The sequence below is a fragment of the Tiliqua scincoides genome, chromosome 8 (assembly GCF_035046505.1).
Source record: "Tiliqua scincoides isolate rTilSci1 chromosome 8, rTilSci1.hap2, whole genome shotgun sequence".
NCBI lineage: Eukaryota > Metazoa > Chordata > Lepidosauria > Squamata > Scincidae > Tiliqua > Tiliqua scincoides.
The window spans coordinates 9,558,650-9,583,467 of record NC_089828.1 but is presented as its reverse complement, the minus strand read 5'-3'; the positions used below and the strand labels follow the sequence as shown (position 1 = coordinate 9,583,467).

Sequence of the window (24,818 nt, the reverse complement as noted above, 5' to 3'; positions counted from 1 at the left end):
CTGGGCTGCAGGCGGGGGGGGGGGGGGGGAGACAAGACAAGCCCTCAGTCTCAGAGGGGATGAGCAACACTGGGAACCCAGACAGTACCCCCTGCACTAATGGTGCAAAAGGTACTGATGCAGTGAGCCAAGAGCTCTCACTAAACTCTGGCCAAAATAACGCTATTTTAACATCAGTTCTGACTCTGTCTTTAAAGATGCCTGTTAGCAAGAAGCTGCAAGCCACCCCTCACCCATTGTCTTGTCCTAGAGATAGCTGGGCCTCAAAAGTCAGTCTGCAACAACAATACCTCAGAGCAAAGGTGACCTACTTCAAAGTACCTGTGGTCTCTTATCTCTCCAGTATGGTCCAGCTCATTATGGTAAAGAGTGGAAGGACAGGCCAGTGGGTGGGTGACTGAGCAGTGAAAGTGGAAAGTTACTGGATCCTTGTCCCCTTAATTTTGCTAGCCACGCCTATGAGTTGAAATGAGTGTAAAAAGTTAGCTGCTTCTAGTTACACTTGCGCATGATCTGAGGCAACGGCCTCCTTGCTGCCTTACTTTGGTACCAGCTGTTGTCTGCTATAAGGAGCTGTTATACAAGCTGTTGTCTGCTATACCTTCCCTCAGAGTGTTAAATTGGGATGTAGCACTCTGAGTAACGAACCTCAAGCACTTCCTTTGTAGTTTCAAGGGCAAAACTACATATAGCTACTTATGTTGCACCTGCCCGCTTAGACCTTGCTGACCCTGAAGCTCTAACCTGCTCATCCACTGCCCTCCAACACCCAAAGTCCTGCTCAGTCCCACACCAGCTTCCGAAGCACCACCAAAGGCCAGCTATATCCTTCCAAACTTAACTGAGATCTTCCACAAGAGCTGCCCAGTCACAAGGCTGGTTGAACCCCTCGTCTCAGGCAGCAGTTGCCCTGCTCTCCGCCACCTGCCAGGCTTCGGTGCCTAGAGAGGATGGGAAGCATGTACTGCCGTCTGCTCCCATGTCTCCAAAAGGGGCCGGCAGAGAAACTGCTGGAAGCCAAGAGGTTCTGCTCCCAGGAGCTCCCAACTGAGAACTGGGGCAGAGCAGAAGCAGGTGTGGGTGGCCCGGTGCACACTGGTAGGTGGCACCCTGGCAGGTCAGCAGCGGAATTGGGGGGCGAATTCATCCTTACAGGTTGGCAGGTGACACCCTGACCACACCCAGCCCTGGGAAAGGGCAGCTGGAGGGGTTCCACCATGTCAGGGGACCCCAGCTGCACCCTACCTGTCCTGGATATAATACTGCATATCAAGGTCGTTAATCAGGAAAGGATTGCGAAGCTTGGCGTAAGCCACGGCCTTATCCAGTGGGAACCCTGGAAGACAACAGAGGAGGAGAAGCCGCGGTCAAGCCACAGGCACTGTGGGGCAAAGCAGCCAGGGGTGTGGGGGGAGCCTCCACCTTTGGAGTGGAAGGAGATGAGGCAGTCGCAGGGCGGCCAGTTCTCCACGGGCTCGTTCAGAATGACGTCCTCCCCCATGATCACCACCGCGATGTACTCAAACTTGCACAGGCGCTGCAGGATCTGTGTCATGGGCTTCGACTTGGACTTCTTGCTCATGGCGCAGATGCCCACCACGATCTGCTGCTCCGGAGGCTGAAGGAGGCAGCAGACGGTTGGCGCCAGGCCAGGCCAGGCCAGGCCGCGGCTCCCTCCTCCCGCAGGGCAGGGCAGGCCCTTACCGACTCCCCGCCCCCTTCCTCCTCGTCTTCGAAGAAGTCGGGCTCGGCCATGCTCAGGTCCGGTTCCGGGCAGTCCGCCTCTTCATCTCGGGAACCCACAAAGAACCGGGGAGCAGCCGCTGCGCCCTCCAGGGTGGTCGTCCAGGACGACATGCCAGCCCGGCTGGCCAACCATCCCGCTCTGCAAGCGAGCCGGAGTCAGGCGGGACGGGCAGGCCCCGGGAGCAGGGAGGGAGCCCGGCCGGGGCGCGCTAGGCGGCCCTCAAAGCGCCGCAGGTCCCCGGCTAGCGGCGCGGCGCACTCGGGGAGGCTCTTCGGGGACCGGCGACCTGCGAGCGGGAGGGGGACGCTCAGCCCGCCCTGCTCAGAGCCCGGCTCGGCCTGCGGAGGAGCCGGCCGAGGGCGGCCCGGGGCCTGCGTCGGGCAGCTGCTTGCGGGGACGCCGGGAGGGGGAGGAGCAGCCGCTCCCGGGCCACGTCCGGCCCCACCCGCATCCACACGAGGGGCGGGGCGGGCGCGCCAGCGCTGCCAGGCGCGCTGGGCCCTCGCGGGCCTCCTCCGTGGCCGCGGCGAACAGCTCCCCGCACCGGCGCCGGGCTCCTCCCGCGGCTGGGGGCGTCGGCGTGCTGGCGCGTCCCCCGCCGCTCACCTGCCCGGCCGCGCGCCCGCCCTGTCCTGGCAGCACAGCCTCGCCGGGAAGCGCCACGCCGAGCGCCGGCCAATCGGCGGCGCTGACGCCAGGGCCGCCCAATGGACGCGGGGCGCGCTGGTCCGTCGGCGGCGCCTCTCCACCGCGGGGCGGGCGGCCCCTGGCGGGCGAAGGCGGCGCTGCACGCAGCGGTCGAACTGCCTGCCTGCCCCGGGGAAGCTCCTGGGGGCGCAGCCGCCGGGGGCGCGCCGAAGCCGGGCCTGGGCCGGGCGAGGGGGGCACGCAGCGGCTCCGGAAGGCGCCCGCCCGCAGCTCCTTCCAGGGGCCGTGCAGGGCCGGGCGTGGGAAACGGGGCCCCGCTGCCTGCGCAGGCCGCCGCGGCAGGTCGGGTCCCCCAGACCGGCTCTGCGCCCCCAACACCCGCCTCTGGAGCCCTCCGAACCTGGATGCCCAGCCTCCCAGTCCCCGTGGAAATGGGCGCCGGTAGACGCGGTGCGTGTCACTTACAAGTCACAGAACAGGATGAAAGGAGGAAACTAACGCTTGAGGAGCCGCGGCAGCCGAGAGAACTGCAGCGCTTTATTCTGGCATTGCGCGACCCGAGAAACCCAAATCCAGACAGTCAGAAGTACAAAGATTCACTCAGAAGCAAGTTATTTTGTCAAAATGCTTCAGCGGCTCCTTCTGGAACCTCACAGTCCGTTTCCAGCAAACTTGGTGCAAATTCAGCTGCTGAAACCCGAAATGCCTCTTTTCCCTTTTTACAATTTTGTAGGTATGGGGAGCCCTGTGGAGCCCCCACTCGCACGCCCCAGGATTGTAGCGCTGGCTGCAAGTAAGTAGTAAACCCCCCCTCCTGGGCAGCAGCAGGATACTGGGGATAGCATTACTTCCTTTCTCTTCTCCCCGCCTCTTAAAGGGGCATTGGCCAGTGCTTCCCAGGCGGGTGGGTCATGACCCACCCACCAATTTGGGATGACTGAATTAGAGTATTGTTGTCTTGGGTCACCTATGAAATATTTTAACAAGCCATTAGCCAGTATTAAACTCATCTTAATAACACGGGAACCTCCACACACTCAGGACCTTGCAATTGTCCGACATCACAATTCATAAACATCGAAATGTTCAGCACCAAGCATCTCATCAAAATGTTTCTGTTTTCCATGAATTGTCACTTAAATTCAGCACTGACCTGGTTTTTGTGATCTGCATTTCTTTTATATTTTATCGTTTTTAATCTTCTTTCAAATGTTAATATTTAGTGCTAAGGGACGTCCCTTAACTCTCTTGGGGCGCAATCCTAACCCCTTATGCCAGTGCTTTCCAGCACTGGCATAGCGGTGCCAATGGGGCATGTGCTGCATCCTGCAGTTGGGTATGACTCATGGAGGCCTCCTCAAAGTAAGGGAATGTTTGTTCCCTTACCTCAATGCTGCATTGCCCTTATGTCAGTGCTGGAAAGCACTGACATAAGGGGTTAGGATTGTGCCCTTAGAGTAGGCCCCAATTTCTTTCCACCAGCAGCTACTGCTACTCAGGATGTTCCACATCCAAATAAAGAGGTTCTATTCAGCAGTCAGGTGTCAAATCACTTTTTACTACCCAGCTTGTGAAGTCATCTTGTGGCAGTGAGTTCCATATTCTGTATGTTTTCCAGGCCAAAAATATCTTAATTTTCTGCTGCATTTGGCTCTACCTCCATCAAGGTCAGGCAGCTGTGGCTTCCAATAAAAATGCCACACCGGGCCGCTGGAACTTTCTCTGTAGCCTGCACCTGGCTGGTCTGTAACTGTGTTGCTGGGCCAGAAACTGGGCATACTGAATATGGCAGGCAATATATCTCTTGCCAGACCAGCTTTTGGAAGAAAAAGGACCCGCCGCCGTCAGTCTTTTGTTGCACAAGTCAGAGCAGGATGCTGCCTTGTCTGGTGCTGGGACAGCCTGCCTGCCACTGTGGCTAAGCAGCCTTACCTGGATGTCCATGGCCCTATCTCTTTCGCCATCTGCCTGTTTTGTATACACACCAGAAGCCCTCTGTGTGGTGGGTGCAGGCACTGTTTATGCCAGAAATCTGCAGCTTTGTGAGGCCTGCCAGGCACCTCCAGAAGGGAAGTACAAAACTGTCTTGATTGTACCCCAGCCCAGAGAAGACAAGGAGGAGCCATAGGAACCAGCAGTCTCCCTTAGTGTGCACAAACCAGCCTTTTCAGGAGAGGCAATTGGTCACCTTGTGCTCTGGGTGTTGGTTCTGCTGCTCTTTTCTGAGTGGTGAAGACCAGAAGTGATTGTGAGGAGCTCCAGAAGGATCTCTCCAGACTGGCAGAATGGGCAGCAAAATGGCAGATGCGTTTCAATGTAAGTAAGTGTAAAGTCATGCACATTGGGGCAAAAACTCAAAACTTCACATATAGGCTGATGGGTTCTGAGCTGTCTGTGGCAGATCAGGAGAGAGATCTTGGGGGGGGGGTGGACAAGTCGATGAAAGTGTCGACCCAATGTGCGGCGGCAGTGAAGAAGGCCAATTCTATGCTTGGGATCATTAGAGAAAGTATTGAGAACAAAGCAGCTAATATTGTAATGCCGTTGTACAAATCGATGGTAAGGCCACATCTGGAGTATTGTGTCCAGTTCTGGTCGCCGCATCTCAAAAAAGACATAGTGGAAATGGAAAAGGTGCAAAAGAGAGCGACTAAGATGATTACTGGGCTGGGGCACCTTCCTTATGAGAAAAGGCTACGGCGTTTGGGCCCCTTCAGCCTAGACAGGAAACACCTGAGGGGGGACATGATTGAGACATACAAAATTATGCATGGGAAGGATAAAGTGGATAGAGAGATGCTCTTTACACTCTCCCATAACACCAGAACCAGGGGACATCCACTAAAATTGAGTGTTGGGAGAGTTAGGACAAACAAATTATTTCTTTACTCGCCGTGTGATTGGTCTGTGAAACTCCTTGCCACAGGATGTGGTGATGGCATCTGGCCTGGATGCCTTTAAAAGGGGATTGGACAAGTTTCTGGAGGAAAAATCCATTACGGGTTACAAGCCATGATGTACATGTGCAACCTCCTGATTTTAGAAATGGGCTATGTCAGAATGCCAGATGCAAGGGAGGGCACCAGGATGAGGTCTCTTGTTATCTGGTGTGCTCTCTGGGGCATTTGGTGGGCTGCTGTGAGATACAGGAAGCTGGACTAGATGGACCTATGGCCTGATTCAGTGGGGCTGTTCTTATGTTATCATCCCCACACCCTGGCTGGCCAACCTTTCCCCAGCCCTACCTAGGTACACTTGGCCTTGGCTTTCAGCTCCTACATTAGGGGCCAGCCCCAGGAAGCCTCTTGATGCTGAAGCTTTGGACTGAAGGAGGAGCTATTTGCAGTGGAGAAGAAGGAACCCTGGAGGAGGGAGGAGGGGCCAAGGTTCTTGCACAGAAAGGCAGGTTTAAAATTCCTAAACATTTCAGTGAGATGGAACCCGGCCAGTGCCATTATGCTCCAGGTCTGACTCCATGCCGTTTTCTGGCCTCAGCCCAGAAGTGTGGACAAGCCAGGAAGTCTGGTCCTCGCCTTTCTGCCCTTGAAGGGAGACACACTGGGGGCCCCTGGTGACCAGCGCAGCTCCTCACAGTCACACCAGACCAATTGGTGTGTTGGTCACAAGAGGAAAAGACTCATTAGCTGCCTTCAGGACCTGCCTGAAGCTTCTCTGCTGTTCCTGTCTGAAATGGTGCTGTAGATCTGCAGGAAGGACTACAGGGGGCTGTGCATTTGGGGGAGCAGTTGCCAAAGCCAGTGGCATTCCTAGGGGACAAGAGGGGCAAATACCCCACAGTGCCACACCTGTGAGGATGGTGCCATCTTCCTCGCTCCCCACCCCTTCCCCTGCCAGGGTTGGCACTTGGAGGGGGTTTAGCACCCTGTAGTCCTGGACCCAGGTGGCACAGGAACCAGTATCGCCAATGGCCAAGGCACACCTGCCCACTGGCAAGCAAGGCCCAGGATCCCCCCCCCCCACTTTAGTAGTTCTTTGTTCTTTGGAAGGCAACACTGGAGGGGGAACTCAGGGGTCATGGGCTCTTTGCCATCTTGGGTCATCAGCAGTGAATGGGTGCTCAAGAGTGGTTTGTGGTGCTGAGTCCCTAAAAGGAAGTCTTTGCAGCAGCAGTCCAGGGCTGCCTTCATCGACCTGCAGCGCAAACCCATCCAACACCTCTGCCATTCCCTGGGAAAGGGAGAGGGGGCAATGGCAGAGGAGGACCTCTTGGGAATGGGGAAATCTGGAGGAGGAAAACCCAATGACTCAAGTTGGCATCTGTGCTTTGGTAGAGCCCCCCCAACCCCCTCATTCCTTGCTGGGGGCCTCTCTGTCCCATGGCTTGTTGGCATTTTCTACTGCAGCAGCACTGAGGGGCCACGGAAAGGCCCCCTCTCTTTGCTGTGGTGGCCAGCAGCACCTCCTCCCAGCTATCTATGCTGTTGGATATGATTGCAGCAGGTCTGCCAGTGCCTTGTTGCTGTCCCTGCTGCTGCTGCAGCCCTGACAGTTGGCTTGGGGAATGCTTGCCCAAGGCCTGTGCCTGCCGCTCACTGCCTGCACCCAGCCCTTTCTGCCCAGCCCAGACTTCTGCCATGCCTTCCGGGTCTGCTCTGTGATGCCCCTTTGGCTGTTTGCACTGGGTGGGGGAGTGATGGAGGGGGGCCACAGCAGAGAGGGTGCAACCTCTGGGTAGGGGTGGCTCTAGCTGGGGCAGCCCCCCAGGCATTCTGTCAGGCATTCAGGGTCCCCCTCCTGCCCCATGCCAAGGTTGGCCAGGCGGGCTCTGGCGCCCTCCAGAGCAGGCAGCCAAGCCATACTGCGTGCTCCTGCCGGCACTGCTGCCTCGGACACAGCCGAGCCCTTCCAGAGTTCACCAGAAGCCAGGTCTGATCCCACCGCCTGTTGCCTTCGAAGGCGTCTCTGCGGCACAGCGGGGAGGAGGGGCAGACCCCCAGGGCGCTTCCTCGGGGCAGCAGCTGTCCTTGGCGTGGCCCCCGCCCCGTCCCTGCCTCTCCGGCGCCTGCACCGGCGCGGGTGCGGCCACCACTGGACTTTGCCCCGCAGCCGCACCCAGCCCTACCCTCGTCCAAGGTCACCCGGCGGGCTGAAGGGCCGACTCCGGGGCTACTGCGGCCGGGGAGCGCCGGCCCTGCAGTGCACGTGCAGAGCCCCCTCCCGGGCCGTCCGGCCCGCGCAGCCCCCGCTCGTCCTGTGGGCGGCCACGGGCGCTGTCCTCAGAAGTGGTGCTGAAGCGCGCCGGCGCCTCGTCGCGCAAGGCCGGGCAGGGCAGGTGGCTTGGCGGGAGGCCAGCGCGCTGGCGGGCGGCGGCGTAATCTCGGCGCTGCCCTCCCCTCGCTTGCTCGCTCGCTCGCTCGCTCCCTCCCCGCCAGCAGTGCGAGCATTGCCATTCCCCGCACGTCTCCGCCCGCCCGGCCGCCTGTGCGCACTCGCCGCTCGCCAGCCCGCCCGCCGCTCGGTGGTCGTCGCCGCCTCTCCAGCACCATGGCCAGCACCTTCGCCCGCGCCCTCTCCGCCCGCAGGTCGGCCCGCCTGCTGGCCCTGGTGGGCGCCGCCGGCTCCCTGGCCGCGGGGGGCTTCCTCCTCTCCCGGGACTCGGTGGGAGCTGCCGCCGCCAGGCGCCGCCTCTACCCGCCCAGGTATGCCAGGCCCGGCCGGCGGCTCGGCGGGGCTCTGCACTGTCGCTGCTGGGGGGGACGGGGCCGCCCCCGCCGGACCGGCGTTTTGCCCAGACACGGAAGGGCGGGGGCGGCGGGCCGGGGCCCCCTCATTCCACTCCGTTCCCCCAAGACCTGCAGTCCGACAGGAGATCGGGAGAGACGCAGGCGGGCCGAGCCAGCCCCCCCTCGGTGCTGCAGTGAGGCGGAGGCGACGCTACCCCGCGTCGCGCCGCGCTCCTGCCTCGCCAAGAGCCTCGCTCCGTCCTCCCTCCCTCCCCCTGGGCTCAGAGGCCGATCTGGTTCACTGCCCCCCCCCGCCCGCCCTCCGGCCGATCTGCCGCAGGGCCAGTTCTTCCTAGGGGGCAGCCCTGGCCTGGCCGGGCGCCCGGGGAGAGGAGCAGCGCGGCTGGGGACGATGCGGCGAAGGCACTCTGCACGTGCTCTGAGGCCCCCCCGCCCCGGGGCTTCGGCGCCAGGCCGCCTCCAGCCTCCTTGGCAGGCAGGGAGAAGGGCTCCGGAGAAGTCCCTGCCAACCCAGCCCGGAGAAGGCAGGAAGGCGCGTGCCCGAGGCTGGGCTGCGGGCGTCCTTGGGGGCTCCAGGGGGCGGAGGAGTCTCCTCGGGGCCAGCACGGCCCGTCCGCAGCTCCTGCCCTGCATGCTCTCCGGAGAGTAGGCCCCGTTGCAGGCAGCAGGAATGACTTCCGAGTAGCCGCCCTCGGACTGCCCGGTCGCGGGGCAGCCAGGAGACGTGGGAGGGCGCCTGTGCTCAGGGATCCCTGCGCAGCCCCCCAGGAGGTGGGGGCGGCCCCTTCCGCGCCCTCGGCCTGGCCTTGCCCTTGCCGATCTCATCTCCTTCGGGAAGGGCGGGGGGCGGCTTGGGAGCGGGAGCGGGTCAGGAGGCGCTAAGCCCTTAAGCGCCGGCCCAGCCCGCCGCTAATCCCGATACTCTTCCAGCGCCGGGCGCCCGGGGGTCACTCACCGCCCTCCCTGCCTCTCCTGCGCCACCCTGGCCGGCCTGGCTGCAGGGGGTGCTGGGGGCCCTGAGCGCTCGGGCGCTTCCTGCAGACACCTGGCCTGGCCCGGCCCCTGGCGGAGGGGCGCGGCGGGCGCGCTCCCACTGCGCGCCAGGAAGTGAAGCTGCGCGTCCCGTGACTGCCTGCAGGGGGCGCTTCCCCCTGCCCTCAGCGGGGCCGGGGAGGAGGAGTCCGGCAGGAGGCAGGCTTCTGAGCACGTGCAGAGTTCGCCTCCGGGGAAGTCCCACGCGGGCCAACGGGGGGCGCGGCGGGATGGCCGGCAGCTGCCTCCGGATGCCCGCCGCCCCTCACGCCCTTCTGGCGCCCCCAGCGCCGAATACCCGGACCTGCGCAGGCACAACAACTGCATGGCCAGCAGCCTGACGCCGGCCATCTACGCCCAGCTCTGCGGCAAGGCCACGCCCAACGGCTGGACCCTGGACCAGTGCATCCAGACCGGCGTGGACAACCCCGGGCACCCCTTCATCAAGACCGTCGGCATGGTGGCGGGCGACGAGGAGTCCTACCAGGTGAGCGCAGCGGGCTGGTGCGGGGCGCCCCGCCGCGCCGGGCCGGGCCTCTTGCCTCCCGCTAACTGCAACCCCGGCGTGGCGCAGGTCTTCGCGGAGATCTTCGACCCGGTGATCGAGGAGCGGCACAACGGCTACAACCCGCGCACCATGAAGCACCCCACGGACCTGGACGCCAGCAAGGTGTGCAAGAGCCCACGCGGCCGCGGAGGGGGGCACAGCTGGTTGCCAGGGGCTGCAGTCCGTGCGTGCCAGCTGCACCCCTCCCGTCACGAGCCTCTGCTCACACAAGGGGGGCATCGCGCACTGGGGTCACTTCAGGGGGAGACGACTCACCAGGGGCCGCACAGCCCTGCAGCATGGCCAGGCTGGGCTTTAGTCAAGCTCCTCCCCTCAGAATCCTTCAGCAGTAGAGCCAAGGTAGCAGCAGGGGGAGCCCTGCAAGGACTTGGCAGGGCTGGGCTTTGCTCCTCCCAACCCGGAGGGAAAGGCCAGCCTGCTGTCACTGCAGAGGGAGTCGGGGCCCTGGGCCAGCTGGTGCCAGAATCCCTGTTCAGCACTGACTGGCAGCAGCGGCTGTCAGCCCTTCTGCCTGGTGACGCTCCCGGGAATGGAGTCTGCAGCCTGCTGCGCAGGGCTGGTTCACGGGCCAAGCAGGTTGGTGTGGCTTTGCCAACGTGACAGTCTGTGGCATGGCCAGGGCTGGAGCAGGGTGGGGGAGGACCAGCACTTCCAGCGGCCCCATCACAGACTGCAGAATAGGGAGGGTCAAAATGGTCAGGAAGGGCTGGAGCACCTTCCTTGCTAGGAAAGGCTGCTGCCTTTGGACCACTTGAAGTTCAGGGGGAAAATCAGGAGGAGAGGTAGGCCCAAGGTCTGCAGCCAGAGTGATGTCCGGCATCCAAAGAGGAGTTCTCTTCCCTCCCTCCATTGGCAACTGTTTGGCCCAAGGCCTATCCTCCCTGCCTGCAGTTCCTGCCTAGCCTTGATCACTGCCCTAGGGTGTGTCTCAAAGGATAACTCTGAAAGGGGTCCCATCATAGAGGAGGGTCTCTCAGTGGCAGTTGCACCACAGAGCCTGACACCTCTGGAGTCTGAGGCAGGGCACCCCACCCCCCACACCCAGGTGCTGCTGAGGACAACGGACTGGAGAGAAACAGGATCACCTTGATGCCTGTTTCGCGGCTCCCCATTAGTGACTCTGGCTGCAGGAAGGCTAGGTCAGGTGGCTCCACTTAGAACAGCCCCAGGCCAGAAGCTGGGAGCTCTCACCACTCTGGGGGACTCCAAGTAGCAACCAGAGGAAGTGCCAGCTTAGCAGCCCTCTTCACCAGCCAATGTCCCATCTACTCGCAAACTCTTATGATCAACAGGAGACTTGCCTCTTACCTCTTCTGGCTAGTGTCAGCCTCCCAGCTAATTACCCCTTGCTGTCTCTGGCCCCCCCTCCCCCACAGATCAAGGCCGGCCACTTTGACGAGCGCTATGTCCTGTCGTCGCGGGTGCGGACAGGTCGAAGCATCCGGGGGCTCAGCCTGCCTCCAGCCTGTACCCGGGCTGAGCGCCGGGAGGTGGAGAAGGTCACCACAGATGCCCTGAGTGGCCTGACAGGGGACCTGGCCGGGAAGTACTACCGCCTCAGCGAGATGACAGAGAAGGAGCAGCAGCAGCTCATTGATGTGAGCGACTCCTGGCAGGGGAGGGCAGGGGCAGAAGGGCTGGCCTGAAAGGCTCCTGGGGGTTGTGTGCCCTCTGAGAAGGCACCCTAGATTGGCAGGACACTGTGGGGCCTGGGCCAGGCTTCTGTGCACACACAGAGGCTCCTACTGCCACACGGCCCACAGCCACACCAGCAGTGTCACTGTCCTCTACTGCCCAAACCTGTTGCCCCCAACTGGGACAGCCCCTTTCCCTGCTTCCTTCCCCAGCCTCTTCCTCCTGGGACTGGCACGGCCTGCCCACTCTGTCCGAAGCCGCCCCCACAAGTGTTCCCAGCGGGCTCTGCTTGGGGCCCCCAGCAACAAGTCTGGCCCTGAGCTAAACGTCACCTGCTGTCATGGTTTCTTCTTCAGGATCACTTCCTCTTCGACAAGCCCGTCTCCCCCTTGCTGACAGCAGCAGGCATGGCTCGTGACTGGCCTGATGCCCGTGGTATCTGGTAGGGCTTCAGCTGACTCCTGGGGCTGAGCTGAGCTAGGCATGGAGGGCAACAGAGAGGGAGGCTGGCTCCAGATGGGCTCTACCACCGGGTGGGCTTATGTTGTCACCACTGAAAAGGGCAGTGGCCTTCTGCGGGTCAGGGCTGCTGCCTTGCACAACTACTCCCTTGGCTGATTGTGGTGTTGCTGGCCTTAGCGTTCTTGCGCTCCATTTACCTCCACGGAAGTCGCCTGGGGTGCCTTTTTGTATGGAAAGGCAGGGTGCAAGTTGTTGCAGAGATCATCTGGTAGAGCTGCAGGAGACTGCAAGGAGGAGCCTCTTTCCTGGCAGTGGGGGCAGGCAGGGCTTCTCCCCCCGGCCCCCGCATTAATCTGCAGCCACCGTTCAGGCACAACAACGAGAAGACCTTCCTGATCTGGGTCAATGAGGAGGACCACACGCGCGTCATCTCCATGGAGAAAGGGGGCAACATGAAGCGCGTCTTTGAGCGGTTCTGTCGGGGTCTGAAGGAGGTGAGCCAGTGCCTGCCCCTGCTCCCTCCGCTCCTCAGACCCATCCTGTCCCACCCCACAGCAGTGCTGAGCTCCAGGGAGTCCTGCTCAGGGCTCTGTGTTTGCCTCCTTTGCATGCAGGTGGAGCGGCTGATCCAGGAGAGAGGCTGGGAGTTTATGTGGAACGAGAGGCTGGGCTACGTCCTGACTTGTCCCTCCAACCTGGGCACTGGCCTGCGTGCCGGGGTGCACATCAAGCTGCCCCTGCTGAGCAAGGTAGGCTCTGACTGAGGAGTGGGGGTCTGGTGTGCTGCTCTCTAGGGGATGTCTGCCTGCAAGGCTGTTTCGCTGACCTCCATAGTGTCCCCACAGGCCTCCCCAGGGTTGCTGCAGCCCCAGGCAGGGCCTGTGTTCTCAGGCCCCGCACCTTGGCACCACACCTCAGCTGCCAGGGGCCTCTGGCTGCCCTCCACCCCCCATCCCTGTGCTAAGTTCCACCACTAATCCCTCTGCCAACCACTTGTAGGACAGCCGCTTCTCCAAGATCCTGGAGAACCTGAGACTGCAAAAACGGGGGACTGGAGGAGTGGACACTGCAGCCACGGGGAGCACCTTTGACATTTCCAACTTGGACCGCCTGGGGAAGTCAGAGGTACCTCATCAGAGGAGGAGCTGTGTGCAGACTGCATGCGTGCATGGGAGGGAGGGATGCAGAGTGGAGTGTGAAGAGCTGAGGGTGACATTCGCAAAGGCATGTGTCAGGCAAGCGATGTGAGGGCTGCCAGACTCTTGGCCGGTTTCTGGGGGCAGCTTGCCAGGGCCTAGCAGGGGTGCGAGTCCCAAGGAGGGCAGAGGACCCAGGCTGAGGAACTACTTCTCACTGTCTCCGGCAGGTGGAGCTGGTGCAGCTTGTCATTGATGGCGTGAACTACCTGATTGACTGCGAGAGGCGCTTGGAGCGGGGCCAGGACATCCGCATCCCTTCACCAGTGCCGCAGTTCCGCAGCTGAGGCCAGCCCTGCTCCAAGGCCGAGGTCCTGCAGGGCGCCAGCATGCCCGTTCCCATGGCACTGCCACACCAATCCCCATAAATCTTCTGTGAAGTCAATCTGCCTCTGGCTGTTTGTACTTGTGGGTGGGGACTGGTGTGGGGAGGGCCAGCAATGGCAACTCAGTCACTTCTGAGGCAGCCTGTTCCACTGCCAAACAGTTTGCACTGTCAGGACCTGCTTCGGAATGTCTCCCTTGCTGTAACGTATACCCATTTGTCCTGGTCCCACCCTCTGGAGAAATGTCAACTGCAGCATGCATGTCAGCCCCCTCATACAGGCAGCAATCATTCTCGGGTCACCCCTTGGCCATCTCATCTCTGAACAAAACATGCCCATCTCCTTCAGTCTGTCTGCAGAGATCATGTTTTCCAGCCCCCTCACCATCCTTGTTGCCTTCTTTTGAACCCACTCCTCTTCGGCTACTAAGGCAGAATATAGTGGCACCATGACTCCCATCAGTCTCAACACTGTACATAATCACAGAATCATACAGCTGAAAGGTTCCCACAAGGTCATTTAGTCCCACCCCCTGCCTGTAGCAGAAAATCGTCCTAAAGCATCTCCAACAGGGTTTGTTCTCCAGCCATTTGATCATCCTAATTGCTCTTCTCTGAACCCACTCCAGTTTGGCTACATCTTTTTTAAAGTGGGGTGCCCAGAATAGGACACAGTACTCCAGGTGAGTACTCCAATATAGAGTACATAAGAACATAAGAACAGCCCCACTGGATCAGGCCACAGGCCCATCTAGTCCAGCTTCCTGTATCTCACAGCGGCCCACCAAATGCCCCAGGGAGCACACCAGATAACAAGAGACCTGCATCCTGGTGCCCTCCCCTGCATCTGGCATTCTGACTTAACCCATTTCTAAAAGTAAGGCAGAACCACAATTTCTTGCAACTTGGAAGCTACGGTACTACTAGTGCAGGCTAAAATTGTGTTGGCCTAGTTTGCTGCGGCATCAAACTGCTGACTCATGTTCATCTTGTGATCCACTGCAACTCCCAAGATCCCACTCACATGTTGTGTTGCCATACCAAGTATCTCCCATTCTGTACCTGTGTCTTTGCTTATTTTTGCCTGAGTGCAGAACCTGGCATTTGCCCCTGGTGAACTTCATTTCAATCCAGTACTGTATTCCATTATATCAGGGACTTCCTAAAGGCTTCTACTGTCTTCTGTTGTGTTTGCCCCTTCTCCCAGCTTGGTGTCATCTACACATTTGATTAGGCCTTCTGTTGATGAGACCTAGAATCTCATGATTACATCATGCCTTCTCACGATTACCTCAGGATGCAGGTACATTGTTGTCTTGTGTGCTCCCTGAGGTCTTTGGTGGGCTACTGTGAGATACAGGAAGCTGGACTCAGTGGGCCTTTGACCTGACCCTGCAGAGCTCTTCTAGTGTTTTAATGTACTTATTCTGTGGAATGCACCATACTGCCGGCTTCTTTAGCTTCTTGCCCATGGAAAGGTCTTGATCTTTGGAGATAGCCAGGAATTCCCTGGAGGTGGCTGCTTCCCATTGGGGACCCTGCTGAGCCAGGAGGTGACTAGCACTTGCCTCACTGTCCTGCCTATGCTGGGATCCCTCCAGTCTGGTGCAGGAGTGGGAAGGGGCAGCCCCATGCAAGGGGCAGCCCCTGGCAGCCAGGGATGGGGGCAGAAGCCATGGAACGGGTGGAGACAGGCGTCTTAGAACAAGCAGAAGAGAGCCACACACAGTCCACCTCTGCTGACTCAGGGCACAGAGCACCAAGGCTCCTGCTCGGGGGGGGGGCATGGAACATGACACATTGCCACCTGAGAGCCATGATGCCTAAGAGGAGCAGGTTGTTCTGCAGTGCCGTGAGTTTCAGTCAGGTGCATGGCGCAGCCTTCTGCATCATGAGCAAGGCAGGGCAGTTCTCCTGTGCGAAAGTGGCAGCCTGGATCCTGTGTCCACTCTGGGCTCAACTGCAGAAAGGCCTGGCCCGGCTCCAGGCAGTGCCCCCACCAGGGAGGCGGGCAAGGGTAGCCAAGGCTTCATCTGGAAAAGCTGCCTGCCCTGGGCAGCACTGCACTGCTGTCCTCTGCCTCCAGGGGGCGCCATCTTGCGGCCATGGTGGTACCTGGAATTTGCACTTCTAAAAACAAATGGGGGGGCTCCCTCCTTCTTTACAGGAACACCTCAGCCCCACTGCACATGAGACTGCAGAGGGCTGCTGCCGCCAGCTCCGGCTGCAGGGAAGGGCAGGGAAGGAGTCCAGACCAGTCAACCGTCTGCTGACCATGGTCGGTTGCTCAACACTTAGGACATGCAAAGAGCAGGGTCTCCTTTATCATGCTGGACCTCACCAGACCATGATTGTTCCTATCAATGAAGCAGCTGATAAGGGGCCTTGGCTAAGGCTACTCAGCATGTTGAAGACAGAGTGGAGCCAAGGGGGGGACGACACCTGGCCCCAGCTCTGACTAACTAGACCACCTTGATTTCCCCAGAAGACATGGCTTACCTCTCTCACGGAACACACTGCACAAGGGCTGCAAAGGCCAAGGTGATAGCAGTGCCAACAGACCCTGGGGGCAGCATGTAGCTAGAGACCATGGTGCCTGGCACAGTGATGCCGCATCGATGTCACCTCCAGGTTCTGGCCTTGCGATTCAGCTGCCCTTCCCTGGCTCATCTCCTTGTGTCTCGACCGTAATCTGGCCTGTGGTGGCAACAGAGAACAGAAAGCCTCTCACGCTGGCAGGGCCAGGCCCAACTTGCCAAAAAATTGAGGGAGGAAACAGCAGCCCTGCTGGTCACAGATTACTATGGCATGACCACAAGAAACTGGGTTGTGGTGGTACCATCGCAGTGGGGGAGAGGCCTGTCTTCCTCTGTGTCCAGGTGTGAAAGGGCCTCAGGACCTGGTGGGCGGATTCCAGGGGGTGCAGGTGCCTTGCTGATGTGCATCAGCTTGAGGTCTGGCCAGTGCTTGCACCAGATGCTCAGGAGGGCTATGCTCCAGGGAAAGGCACACTCTGGGTTTACCACAGGAGCCTACTACACATGGCTCTGATGGAGGAACCTAGAACGCCACAACACCAGAGCAACATGGCCAATATTTGAGAGGGAGCGTGTCTCTTGAACAACCCAGTGCAGAAAAGAGCCTGAGTGTCAGCTAAAAATGCCAGCAGCCCTTCAGAACAGTAGACAGCCCAGTTGGAGGTGGGGGGGATGGACAATGGGAGTCTAGTCCCTAACACACACACCTGTCACCCACATTGTCAGGGGAGAAGAAGGTCAGGCTCAATCTGGGGTGCAGGGTGGAAGCCACCCACCCACTCCTGGTGCATTTGCAGGCAGCCACAGTGCCTCTGTCCCATTGCGGCCAGTCAGACCTACTTGCATGTGAACACCTCATGAAAGGGAGGCTGCTGCAGTGGTGCCCCAGGAGCTAAGCAGCACACCTGGTCTTTAAGCAAAGGGCAGCTAGGTTGGGTGCCAGCCATCAGAAAGCCCACCTGGATAAGACTACCCTGGCCCACAGTCCTGGTGGGAGGAGAGCCAGTGTGCCCTCAAGAGTGGGCAGGAGAGTGTGCGATGGGAGTCTGAGCTCCCAAGCTGCCTGGCAACAGCTCTGGCCTGAAGCTGCTGCTCAGGTCTCTGTGGCAGAAAAGGAGGGAATTCTCCAGTCTTGTTGGGACAAAACAAGTTTGCACAGGGCTGTGCAGGGAGGCCTGATAAGAGGCTGCAATGGCTGCTTGAGGCCACCTCTGAAGAGGCCTTGGGTGTGGTGCAGGATTGCTCCCTGCAGCAGAGAGCCAGGCCTCCACTCCTACCACTGGTCCTCCCCTCCCTTCCAACCTCTGCCATGGCTTGGGTCTTTTTGCCCTTCTGCCCATGGTGGGAGTGGTTGTGAAAGGTTAGGGTTTTGCTCTTGAGCCAGGCATGCCACTACAGCAGTGGTCTGTCAGCAGCCCTAGTTGCAGATCCCATCCAATCAGCATTGGTATTGGTGGTCTCCACCGCAAAAGCAGCAGTCATGCTCAAAGGGAAGGAAGATGCCTGATCAGCACATGATTCCTGAGAGCCCAGTGCAGTGGGGTGATGATGGCCCATCAGAGAGAACTAGACAAGCATTAGGCCTTGCAAGGGGGTCACAAAGCCTCACATTTCTTTGTGAAGAAGTCAGTGATGAGACTCTCTGTGGGACCTGATGCTCCCAACATCAGCATCTCCCCCAGGCACAAACTCTGCCTGCGGATGCCATGGGGGGGGGGTGGATTCAGGAAGCTCCTCTGCCACTTCTGTGCACCAGAGCAAGCATGGCCTCAGTGTTGGCCTCAAAATGAAGCCTGGGTCACTGCTGGCCTTTCTGGAGAACCCAAGCCAGCATCTCCTGGCAAAAGTGCCACATCCTCCCACCTGGTCCTTGCCTGCCTGTCATGCCATGATCTTACTTGACCTGGGCACAGGTTGCACCAGTGGGCACATCATGCACAGAGCAGCTGGAGCCAATGAAACTGACAGCTACATTGGGAAGCATGAAATTCGAGTTGTGCAAGAAGCTGTTGGGACCTCTGAGGGCCTGCTTATCCAATCCCTCCTGTACCTCAAGTACTCGTTACACCCAGAAAGGCAAGGAAGCCAGCTTGGAGGGTGACCTGCCTAAGGAAACCTGACTCTAGCTTCCTGTGAGCAGGAAGGGAATAGTAACGGATCTCCACAGGCATTTTTATCTCTGGACAGCCTCAGGCATCGCCCTCTGCTTCGTGGGCAATGCCCGAACCTGTATGCTTCCTCCATCTGCCAATCCAGACCAAGAAGAGCTTGGTAGCCAGGCTGGCAAGGCCTACTCCTATTGAGTAGCACAGAAATGAAAATAGGAACTGGAGCACAACAAGAGATAACAGAAGAGTGTTCTGTGCCCAGGGGCCAGGGGTTCTTCACCTGCCTGGTGGTGAGGCTACTCAAGAGCCTTTGACACACCTGAGCACGCCCGTAGGAAGGCCTCTACACAATGGAGGTCTGCTGTGCTTGTCAGTCCCTCTCTCCAGGGCTGGGAACCTGAGGCCAGCCGCAGCTGAGCAGCTCCTTTTGCCTGCCTTGCATGCAGAAACATCTAAAGGGGCAAAGGGGGTCTGGGTGGGCATTATCCATGCCTTGGGTGGGCAATCCCTCTGCTTCCTGCCACCCACAGGCAACACAGATGTGGAACAGCTCCTTGGTAAGAAGATACAGAGAAGCAACACCCACACACCCCCTTAAAGTCACTGTTTCCCCTCCTGCAGCACACGTCAGAAGACCCACTTCCAGCAGCCACACAGATTGCCTTCCTGTTGTTCCTAGTCACAATAAACTGTTGCTGTGCTGACTCCAAGAAAAGAAGAAGGGACAACGCAGAGAGTGTCTATAGAATGCAAAGGGTTAATGCCAACTCAGAGTCACTTCAAGGACAGTCAGCCCTGCTGCCAATTTCAGCATGGGGAATCCCCAGGAGAACAAGGCAGTGTGACTAGGTGGAAAGTCTGCCCTCCCCCCCCCCCCGGACTGCAGGGCCTGACCCCTCTGCGCATGTGTGTGCACACACACACAGTCTACTGGAAACATCTGCTCAAAGGTCAGACTCCTGTGCATCAGCCTCGTCCACAGATTCCCCACACCCTGAAGTTCCATTCCAGTTGCCCCTAAAGCCAGCTCTTCCTCAGATGCTCCCACAAATGTCTCTGAGCTTTGCTCCTGAGTGCACCTGCTTCCCATACTGGTATAACTTTGTGGTGCCCAGCAGGGAACACTGCTCTCTCTCTTTCTCTGCCCATCATGCCACAGGCCTGGTTTGCTTTGGCCCTGTCTGGAGCATGTTTTGCAAGTCACATCTCTTCTCTTCTCTCCCGCCCCCAGCCAAAAATGATGCTGGCTGAGCCTCCAGATGCTTCCCTTCTTTGCTGCTGTCCATTTATTATTTTACTTGTCACATTTGTATTTAACCTTGCATGCCATGTTCCTGCCATTGAAGGCTCTCAAAGAGGCACACATCAAAGAGGAAACAGCTCAGAAATGACTGGGCTCTATTGTCAATGCCAATAAAAGTGTCCCAGCAGTCACCCAATTCCTAAAAATCACCACTGACAGAATACGAGTAAAATTCAGCAAAGCAAAGTGCTGGATCACCAAAAGCCTGGCAGCTGTCAGTGAGGCTGTCGGCATTTCCCTAAGCCCCAGATGGCTCTCTTGGAAAGGAATCTCATCACATCTGAGACATCGCTGGGAGGTATCCTCGCCACTGACAGGAGTAGAACCTAAAGCCATGACTTTCCTGGGGGTCTTCATTCACAGCAGTTACATGGCAGGAGGGGGGAGGCGCACTCCCTCAAGTATCCCAGACCTAGACTGATTAGAGCCTTGTAAATCAAACCAGCACTTTCAGTTTGACTCAGAAACAAACTGGTAACTAATACAAATAAAAAATTACTGGTGTGAGATGTACTCCTACAGCTAAAAGCAGCTAAAAGCTGGGCTGGGGAGTAGAGGTTTCCAAACTATTGCCAAGGGCAGTTCCATGTAGTGTCCTATATGTTACACAAGTCAAGCTGAGAAAGCACACCTGACAATTCTGAAATCTTTAACCTGCAAAAAACACAGCCAGTAGCTCAGTCACAGATGGAATAAAACCAGTCACATTACTGTCTCTAACTGTGATCTGGAGTCTGGGCCAATCACTGGGCAGGCGTGAAATACAGTGCACCATTGCTGTAACCTGCCCATCTAGCCACTCCCATACACACCTGTGCCTGTGACATCATTGCTGATAACTGGCAACATGGTCATAGGTATGCTGCCTCTTCCCTGGTCCCTTCCACTGTTTGCCTCATTGACTGATGGCAGCAGAGAAGGGGCGTCATGACCACAAAGGAGCCCAAGGAGTCACAGAGTGAGGTTGCTGCAGACCCTGAGAGCAGAGGGACCCCTTTTGTGCTGCAGACTGATGGTGCACAGTTCTCCCTTTGTGCACCACGTGACCTGTCACCCCAGTTCCTGTCACCCATGTCCCTTTGGATGGACCACAGAGGGAAGGCTCCTTGCCACATGTTTTTGCACCTGATCTGTGGCCACGTTTGCAGATGACACTAAACTTTTCTCTCCAAACTGGGAGAACGGGCAGCAAAATGGCAGATGCGTTTCAATGTACGTAAGTGTAAAGTAATGCACACTGCGGCAAAAGAACCAAAACTTCACATACAGGCTGCTGGGTTCTGAGCTGTCTGTGATGGATCAGGAGAGGGATCTTGGGGTGCTGGCGGGCAGTTCGATGAAAGTGTTGACCCAATGTGCGGCGGCAGTGAAGAAAGCAAATTCTATGCTTGGGATCATTAGAAAAGGTATTGAGAACAAGGCGGCTAATATTATAATGCCGGTGTACAAATTGATTGTAAAAACACATCTGAAATATTGTGTTCAAATCTGTTTGCCACCTCTCAAAAAGGACATAGTGGAACTGGAGAAGGTGCAGAAGAGAGCAACCAAACTGATTACTGGGGTGAGGCACCGCCCTTACCAGGAAAGGCTCCAGTGTTTGGGGCTCCTCAGCAATTACAGACCTGGCCCCTGTGTTGCCCTGGATTGCAGGTCCGCAATGCCGTGCCCCCGGGATACTTGCCTAGCCACACGGAGCATTGCATGGTGTTTAAGACCACTCTGAAAGTTTTCTGAGGCTCCTGGAGAGCTTCTGGTTTCCCAGAAGTACTGCTTAAGAGTGCTCCGGGAGCCTCAGAAGGCTTTGGGCACGGTCCCAAATGCTGCATGGGGCTTCGCATTCTGAACGGCAGGCAGCGGTGACCTGGTGGGCAGAAGCTGTGGGGCAGATATGGTTATGCCATCCCCACAAGGCGTACAGGCACGGTGCCTTGGCCTTTTGCCCCCCTACCCCCCCACCAGCCACTGCTCTTCAGTCTAGAAAAACATGTCTGAGGGTTTGATACTTGATTGAGACATACACGATTATACAAGGGATGGATAGAGCGGAAAGAGGGAAGTTCTTTTCCTTCTCACACAACACCAGAACCACTAAAACATCAACTAGAATTGAGTGTTGGGAGAGTCAGAACAGGAAAACGAAAATATTTCTTGATCCAGTTTGTCATTAATCTGTGGAACTCCTTGCCACAGGATGTGGTGATGGTGCCTGGCCTGGAAAAGAGGGGCTGATGGAGGAAAAGTCCCTCACAGGCACAAGCCAGGTGGGGAGACGTGGCCTCCTGGTCCTGGAAGTGCCACCGGATGCGGGCCTCTTCTCTTCCTTCTGGGGGGCTCCCTGAGGCTTCGGGCCACTGTGGAATACGGGAAGCTGCGCAGTCGCCCTGGGCCGATCCAGGGGCTCTTCCAAGGATTCGGCGCAGCCCGCAGCTCAGAGCAGAGGGGCCCTGCACCAGTCCCCGGCCAGCGGGAGCCCCCAGTGGGGCAGAGTCCCCCGCGGGGCCCCCCAGGTCCCGAGGCAGCTTCCCCCGCCGCAGGGTCGAAGGCAGCGCCGGAGGCGACCCCGGAGCTGCCCCGGGCCGGTTCGAGCGACCCTGTGGGGGAGAGGAGGGAGGAGCGTCCCTTTAGGGCTCTGCAGACGGGGCGGCTGGAACTCGGACGCGGCTCGTCGCCCAGACCGCCGGCGGGGGGAGGGGTTTTCTCGCTCCCCTGGCCCGCCCCCGCGGAGGGACAGGGGGGAGGTCCAGTAACGGGCGTCCCCTAGCCAGCCCTCCGGGGCCCCGCACGAGCACGCAGGCGGCCGGCCGGCCAGCCTCACGCGCTCCGGGGCTCGGGCCCCACCCCCCGGCGCAGCCGCCCCATTGGGGCGGGGCGTGGCCGTCACGCGGAGCGAAGGCTGAAAGGCGCGGCGGCGAAGGAGGGCCCCTGCTGCTACTGCCGCCGCCGCCACCCCGGCCATGTGGTCGCTGCAGGCGGTGAAGCTGGGCTGCCTGCTGGGGCTGGCGCTGGCGCCGCTCCTCCTGGGCCTGCTGCCCGCCGTCCTCCTCCGCCTGCGCGGCGCCCTCGGGGACGGTAGGTGGGCGCGGCGGAGCTGCCTCTCCGGGTGGGTGGGTCGTCCGTTCATCCATCCATCCCTCCCTCTCTCCCCCCAGGCGCCTCCCGACCCTGGCGGAGCATCCTGACCTGCGCGGCGGGCGGCGTCTTCCTGGCCGCCTGCCTGCTGGACGTCGTGCCGGACTCGCTGGAGGACCTGCGGGAGGAGCTGAGCCGGCAGAACTTTTCGGTACACCCAGTGAAGGGCGGGAAGTCTGAGGGGGCGGCGGGGGGAAGACCCGACCGGGCTCCCCCGGCCGGCTGTTCAGCCGGGCGCAACCCGGCGTCGTCGAGGCTGGGCGGTCGCCGTGCTCTCGCGGTGCCTGTGGCCAACGAGGGCTCCGCGGGCTGGGAGGCGCGTGACCGGCAGCTCTCTGCTGGGCCTGGGCTGGAGCGTTCAAAGAGCCTCCTGGGATCCGGTCAGCAGCCTGCTGCTCACCTGACCACCAATCTGAGGAGCCGCACGCAGGAGAGGGTGGTGCCTCTCCTGCAGCCTGACTCCTTCGAGAGCCCAATCTGATGCATGCCTCTCATGCAGCCCAAGCTCCCAGGTAAGTGTGGCCAGGTCTGCAACCAGACTGGACTGTAACCTGCCCTCCCCCTGCAGCCCTTGTTCAGAGTAGCATATGGCCATAGGACACATCTGCAAGAGGGATCTGGAGGCCTTAGGAGTGGACCTCAACAAGTGGGAAACCCTGGCCTCTGAGCGGCCTGCTTGGAGACAGGCTGTGCAGCATGGCCTTTCCCAGTTTGAAGAGACACTTGGCCAACAGTCTGAGGCTAAGAGGCAAAGAAGGAAGGCCCATAGCCAGGGAGACAGACCAGGGACAGACTGCACTTGTCCCAGTGTGGAAGGGATTGTCACTCCTGAATTGGCCTTTTCAGCCACACTAGACACTGTTCCAGAACCACCTTTCAGAGCCTGATACCATAGTCTTTTGAGACTGAAGGTTGCCAACATAGGACACATCTCCATTCTCTTGTCAGCCCCCTCCTCCCCACAAGAGCTAGGAGCCATTCTTCCCTGTGTCAGCAATTGCACATGTGTAAGTCCCCAGAAGGCAGAATGGCTCTTTGAAGGTGCAGGAAAAGGAACTGAAAGTCCCCTGCATGTCGCAACACAGAAATTGGAAGTGACAGCACTGGCCAAGGGACACTAAGCTTGACTGTTGTGATGGGCTTAGAGACCATGTTGTTGTCATCACTGAAAAACAGCCACACTTTAGCGGTTGCAAGAGCAGCATGATAGGCCTCCAGGAAAGGGCCTCTCCAGGCCCCCCTAACTCTGTCCTCTTCTGTTTTGCAGCTGGATTTCCCCATGCCTGAATTCATCCTGGCCCTGGGCTTCTTGTTGGTTCTGGTCATGGAGCATGTGGTCTTAGACTGCAGCAAGCAGCATGGAGATGAAGCCACCCTCCCACTCCTGCCTAGTGGAGAGGCTGCTGCTGGGGCAGAGGTGCCCCATTTCCACGTGCATGGCAAAGACCACTCCCCGTCACCCTTCCGCTCCCTGGTGCTGATGCTGTCCCTCTCGCTGCATTCAGTCTTTGAAGGCCTGGCTGTGGGCCTGCAGGACACGGAAGCCAAAGTGCTGCAGCTGACAGTGGCCATCTTGCTCCATAAGAGTGTGATTGCCTTCAGCTTGGCTCTACTGCTGCTCCAGAGTCACCTTCCCCTGCGCTGGCTGGCAGCTTCCCTCACCATCTTTGTGCTCATGTCCCCACTGGGGGTCGGCCTGGGTATGGTAGTGACGCAGGGCCCGGGGGCGGGCAGTGCCACAGCTCGGAGCATGCTGGGAGGTGTGGCTGCTGGGACATTCATGTACATCACCTTCCTGGAGATCCTGCCCCACGAGCTGAACTTGCCCAGCAGTCATCTGCCCAAAGTCCTTGCGGTGCTGCTGGGCTTTTCAGGAATGGCTGCTCTACGCTTTGTGGGCTGAGGGGCCTGGAAGGAAGGGGCCACAGCCGCCACAGCCTGGACCAAATAGACAGTTTCCCAGCTGGTGCCACCTTCTTAGGGTGAATGGAATGTGCTGTTACAGTTTTAAAGTGGGTACTGATGGGCTGTGCCCATCTATGTTTTTATTAAAAATCTTACTCCTTTTGTATGAATATGAAATCAGTGCCTCTGGTTCCTGTTTGTTCTTCTCGCCCATCTGCCCACTGCACGAGATTAGGAGATGCGAAACAGAATTCTCTACCCTGGCCAAGCTCATAAGTAGTGTTAGTCTTCCCTTCTTCCTGCAGCACTTGGGCAGCAGATGTAGGTGCAGTGGCTGAACACGAAATACTGCTGCAGTGCCACCTGCTGCTCAGGATTTGTCTGTCCAGCTAGCTTGTGGCGGGCAGTGGGGCATCTCAATACAGGTTTCCAAAACAGAAATAGGCAGCTTTCTCTACTGCCCTTCCGCCAAGGAGCGCAGGGTGGGCGTGTCGCTCCTGCCCTTTTGTTCTCTG

The 24,818-nt window shown here is 58.8% G+C and overlaps 3 protein-coding genes across 3 annotated transcripts in view; 2 read left to right on the top strand and 1 right to left on the bottom strand.

Moving 5' to 3' along the window:
* Positions 1-2,283, bottom strand: part of PPIP5K1 (diphosphoinositol pentakisphosphate kinase 1) — a 30,645-nt gene extending 28,362 nt beyond the window's left edge. Inside the window, exons 1-3 of the mRNA XM_066635911.1 lie at positions 1,705-2,283; positions 1,423-1,618; positions 1,246-1,336 (exon numbers count right to left, since the gene is read on the bottom strand). Of these exons, the coding sequence (XP_066492008.1) occupies positions 1,246-1,336; positions 1,423-1,618; positions 1,705-1,857 (440 nt within the window). The 5' untranslated portion in view covers positions 1,858-2,283. The remainder of the gene's footprint in view (positions 1-1,245; positions 1,337-1,422; positions 1,619-1,704) is intronic.
* A 5,617-nt stretch (positions 2,284-7,900) lies between these two features.
* CKMT1A (creatine kinase, mitochondrial 1A) lies at positions 7,901-13,280 on the top strand. Its single transcript, XM_066634878.1, has 9 exons — positions 7,901-8,055; positions 9,421-9,619; positions 9,707-9,802; positions 11,077-11,298; positions 11,692-11,777; positions 12,168-12,291; positions 12,412-12,546; positions 12,797-12,922; positions 13,164-13,280. Exons 1-9 carry the CDS (start codon positions 7,901-7,903, stop codon positions 13,278-13,280), a joined length of 1,260 nt encoding a protein of 419 aa, XP_066490975.1.
* Positions 13,281-22,223: 8,943 nt separating this feature from the next.
* On the top strand, positions 22,224-24,372 carry SLC39A1 (solute carrier family 39 member 1). Its single transcript, XM_066635399.1, has 3 exons — positions 22,224-22,338; positions 22,419-22,549; positions 23,666-24,372. The coding sequence occupies exons 1-3, from the start codon at positions 22,224-22,226 to the stop codon at positions 24,299-24,301; spliced, it is 882 nt and encodes a 293-aa protein (XP_066491496.1). The 3' UTR covers positions 24,302-24,372.
* Positions 24,373-24,818: the final 446 nt, after the last annotated feature.